The sequence below is a fragment of the Monopterus albus genome, unplaced genomic scaffold (assembly GCF_001952655.1).
Source record: "Monopterus albus unplaced genomic scaffold, M_albus_1.0 scaffold142.1, whole genome shotgun sequence".
In the NCBI taxonomy this organism is placed as follows: Eukaryota; Metazoa; Chordata; class Actinopteri; order Synbranchiformes; family Synbranchidae; genus Monopterus; species Monopterus albus.
In genome coordinates this window covers 251,486-256,454 of record NW_018128022.1, presented here as the reverse complement: position 1 = coordinate 256,454, position 4,969 = coordinate 251,486, and the positions used below count along the sequence as shown (strand labels likewise).

Here is a 4,969-nt window from a genome sequence, read left to right as displayed (position 1 = left end):
GAATGACTAAACATTTAACAGCCTGAGCTAGACATCCTGTCTACTCTAAACATTTCTAATACATCAAGTATCTAACCAATATCTGACTAAAAATACCTAACATGGTTCTCATCTCAGACAATGATGAGAATCACTACAGAGAGGAGATCCAGCACTTGACAAGGTGGTGTTCAGATAACAATCTTGTCCTGAACGCCAACAAGACTAAGGAAGTCATTGTGGATTATAGGAGGTCCAGAAAGACAATACATGCTCCTCTTCTCATACACAAGGAGGTGGTGGAGCAAGTGGATAACATCAAGTTCCTGGGCATCCACATCACATCTGAGCTGACCTGGTCTCTGAACACATCCTACCTGGTGAAGAAAGCCCAGCAAAGGCTTTTCTTCCTCAGGAAGCTGAAACGCGCTGGTCTCTCCTCTCAGTTGCTCGCAAACTTCTACAGAGCAACAGCAGAGAGCATCCTCTGTCTCAGTGAGACAGTGTGGTACATATATACGCCCCTTTTCCGTTTGTTCCCTGCTGGTTCATTGATTGACGATCACATGTGTTAGGTTATTTCTTAGTTAGATAGATATGGATTAGAGATCTGTTGTCTAGAAATGTTTAGTGCAGACAGGGTGACTAGCTTTGCTGTAACTATTCAGCCTGCAGGGATTGCAGGCACGCCAAGGTTACAGGAAAAGAGCTTTTAGGGTCAACTGTAATGCTAGTCTTAATATTTGTCTTAAAGTGTAAGGTTATGTCCCATTGTTTAGATACACACCACGAAAACAACAGTCACGCCCCTTGACTTTTCCTCATGTTTTGGCTAAACGATAGAGCAGCTGCAAAGCTTGCTTATCGGGTGGCGTCACGGTTTGACGCCCCTTGTAGCATGGGCTAGCCCAAAAATGATTAATATTATATAGGTTGTGGGGTCCAGACTTGCTCAGCTTTCTGCTGCCTGCGCGCAGGTAGAGGGGTGAGAGAGCTCTGGACGTGTAATGTGAATTTTACCTGTGATCCTCTGAATAAACCAGCACGGTTATTTTTTATAAAATCTAAAGCAGTCTCTTTCGTCTCATTGAGAGTTCCTGGTTTGAAAGAACCGGAAGAAGCTACAAAGAAATAATAGCTTATACATGCCTTGTATAATTTCTGACACTCACTCAATTGCTGTGGATCCTATGTCAGTTTCTTTTGTCAGCTTTTGGCTCCTCTATTTATTGATCATCTCTCCGGCTTGTGCTGCTGCTTACCTGAAGCTCCAACTCTCCGTGTGCGGATGCTAGCACCACTCCTGTTCACCCCTTGAGTAAGCTGGGTCACCTGCTCCTCTGGATCTCCGTGTATGTGACAGAACACAGGAGGTAGAGAGTTACACTCTCCCTCTGGCTCAGTCCCATCCAGTTCCCGTTCTGCCTCTAATCCTCCTCCCTCCATCATCTGGTAACCCATTACTGTGTTTATTGAATAAACTCTCTTTTGTTCCACTCCTGGGTCTCGTCTCTGCTTATTGGGGTCCCCTGTACCTGCTCAGACCCTAACAAAGGTGGCCAGAAACACAAATTTAAATCAATAACATCCTTGCTCTGTCTCTGCTATACGTATATTTAAATTACTGACATGTTCACAATGCCAAATTTATAAGATGATCATATGACAGACACTGAATTTACCACTTGTCCTGCTGCCCCCACTTACTGGATCATGGTAGTGGTTGTTTACCTGCCACACCTCAGCTTTGCCAGGGTTCCACCCACTTTGCCATACACCCATCTCGCTAGCATTTACACCTTATGTGGCCTATGAAATGACTGTATCACCTCAATCCACGTGCCCACACTGTGTCATTTAAACAACAGTGACTCCTCAGTGCGACATTCCTCACTGTCTGTGTTATGGAGGTCTAATCTTAACAAAACAGCTGTCACAAGCCTGAACATCTCGCTGTCGTTATGGGCAACAAATAACGATCCTGCTGGATGACACTCATGGGGGCTGAGGTTTTCTCTGTGGTTTAAGGGTCTATCACCTGCAGGGCATTAGGAAGTGATGCACTGTGTTCTTCAACAGAACCAGAGACTCTGCAGCAGCTGCAGCAATTAAACATCATAGCATAGAGGATTAGGGGTTAAGACGCTAACCATGGTCCACAAAACCCAATCGGATCTTAATATCTCACTCCCCATCTCTCTCCCTCATTTCCTGTCATCGCTTCACTATTGCCATGTAATAAGGGGACAACGTTTCCTCCAACATAAAATAAAATAAAGACTGTAGCAAATAAAACTAAGAAAGTAATTAACAGCACACACCAGACAAGACTTTCCATTCAGAATTCTCCAGTGTCAAATATGTTTAAAAAAAATCAACAACAAGAAATACAATTCACTCTGCACTTTTATTTTAAATTTATAATGACTCTAGAGACTCAAACGGATCCTCAGCATAATGACCGGCTGTTTCTGTCTTCGCCACATTTTATTAGTGAAAGCTAACAGAAATGACCCATGTGGCTGTTTGGTTAATGGCTGCTTACATTTATAATCTAATCTATATTCTAAAGATTTCTTCAATAGACAAAAAGTTTAAATGTCTAGACTTTCAGTGCTGCCCTGATTTACCTTACTGATACTCTACTACACGCCATGCCAGACATTTAATCATCTACTGTTTCCAAGAGCTCATTTTGAAAATGGTCGTGCAATTATTGGATTTCTACCCAGGCAATCTATACTGATGGTCCCTGCAAAAGTTCTAATATTTAATGAACACAAGTCATCTGCCATGTGCACACTGAGAATGGAAAAGAAGAGATTCAGTCATAGTGATATTCTGCAACATTTGATCACTTGATAACATCTCTTCACAGTTCTGAGTTTTTTGTAATAACTGTGCTTAATACAGATACATCATTTTGTCTCTTGACCTCTGAGTGAATCAGCAGTCTCTTTGTGTGTGTGTGTGTGTGTGTTTTCTATGTATTTATGAGACACTAGAGAGGAGTAGCTGCTGTGAGAATGAATGAAGCTGTTGAACAGAGCAGAGATTTATGCTAAGGACCACCTACTTTCAAAGTGGTGGTCCAGAGAGAACATAGTCTCATATTTAAGGAAATATGAGTGTTGGCCTGCTCCATCAAAAGTGAAACCATTAATTGCATGTAGCTGGAAAGGGTTACAGAGTCATCTCAAAGACTTCAGATATTCATTAGTCCACAGTGAGACATACTGTCTATAAATGGAGATGATGTGGTTCTGTGGCTACTCTCCATAGAAGTGGGCGCCCACTCCAAAGGCGGTAAATGTACCTACCTACATTATGAATAAAACAGCTACCTAATAACTGACCTGATGGATGGAGCTTGTACATACTAATTTACAGTAGGTTCCAGTCGCTGTTGGAGCTCAAACTGAGTGTGTGTGGCATCATGTCATCATGCTGGTCCCTGGATTGTGCTCTACATTGATCCTGAGGGGGAAAGGGATTTAAAGCCATGCAGCATTGTCACCAATGAGTGTTAACACCCATTTACCTCCACTTGTGTGGAACAAATCCCTTTGTACATTCCCAGACCAATAAGGTGGATCACATGCTTGTGCGCAGAACAGCAGCAGCTTGTCACAACAGGCTGAGCAATGAGGCTCCAACAGGCTATCAAAGCTGGAACAAAAAGTCAGCAACAGGGCCGTGAAAAGCCCAATTCATTAAACAAGAAACTACACAACACGGCTGAGTAAAAAGCCAACAAGTCAGAACATCTTCAGGGTGTACACTGAGAATAGGATTCTTTCGTTTTACCAAAGCCTCCACAGAAACTCTTCAATCAAGGAGATGGACCATAACATCCACATGCACATATCAAACTGATGTTAACACTTACATAGCAATAAATAGGATACAGTGCATAGTGCAAATACTATAATGCAGTACATTGTGAATTATACTAACAGGCAGAGGTTTGGACACACTTCTCCATTCAATTCAATGGGAAAGTGCATTTAAACGCTTGACTAGAAGTGCAGAAAAGTGATAAACATAATAAATCCTTAAATAATAACAACAAATCTTAGGTGAAGTTCAGCTTTGGTTGTGTTGATTCAACTGTGTGATCACTGGGGAGGATGTAGTTTGTGCTGATGTGAACCGTGTTGCATTACACAGAGACGTTGCTCTGTTATTTAGCCCAGCCTTATTTATACCTGGGGTGAATGCATGTCAGTGCATTGTTTTTATTAAAAACAAACTACTTGATCTGAACTTTTCCATCATTAGATTATAAAGTTGTACAAATGTTCTAATGTGCGTTTTTAATCTTTAATCTTACATTGCATGTTTTATGTGAAATGTCAAAGGCCAAAGTGTTTGTCATAAGCACAGTTAGGAAACGTGTACAATGAAGTTCTTACTTTGCCGTCCACATGAATGCCATATAATACAAGTGAAATATAAAGTAGATGAGCAATAACGCAAATCTAAATAGGCAGTAACACAAATCTAAGGCACTTTAAAGCAGCAAGTGAAAGAAGCACAATAAAAATACAATAAGAACACAACATAATGTAGAGAGAATATATGCTACGTGGGAGCCGTGAAGTGCAAATACTCAGCAGTGAGTGTGCAATTATGCATGTGCAAACTGAGAATGTAAACAGTACAGGTGGAATTACATGAGGTAGATCCTGAGTCAGCTGTTTAGGATTCTGATGGCAGTCGGAGAGAAAGAGTTTTTCAGTCTGGAGGTCCTGCATTTCACACCTCTGAGCCTCTGACTGGAGGGTAGTGGAGGTGAACAGTCTGTGCTGGGGGTGGGTGGGATCTTTGAGGATGGAGGCAGCTTTCCTACGCACCCTGTGGTGATAAATGCTATGTAGAGAGGGCAGTGGAGTCCTGGTGATCTTCTCCCCAGTCTTTACTAGTCTCTGCAGGCCCTTGCGGTCCATAGCAGTAGTGCTGCCATACCAGACAGTGATGCAGCTGGTCA

The 4,969-nt window shown here is 42.1% G+C and overlaps 1 protein-coding gene across 3 annotated transcripts in view; it reads right to left on the bottom strand.

Moving 5' to 3' along the window:
* Positions 1-4,969, bottom strand: part of LOC109968084 (uncharacterized protein C14orf132-like) — a 30,758-nt gene that overhangs the window by 5,362 nt on the left and 20,427 nt on the right. The window contains exon 1 of one of the 3 annotated variants that reach the window (XM_020614095.1): positions 1,242-1,503. The exons of the other annotated variants lie outside the window; for them this stretch is intronic. Coding sequence (XP_020469751.1) covers positions 1,242-1,440 — 199 coding nt within the window. The 5' untranslated portion in view covers positions 1,441-1,503. Of the gene's footprint in view, positions 1-1,241; positions 1,504-4,969 lie in introns of those variants that run through there. 3 annotated transcript variants of the gene reach the window in all.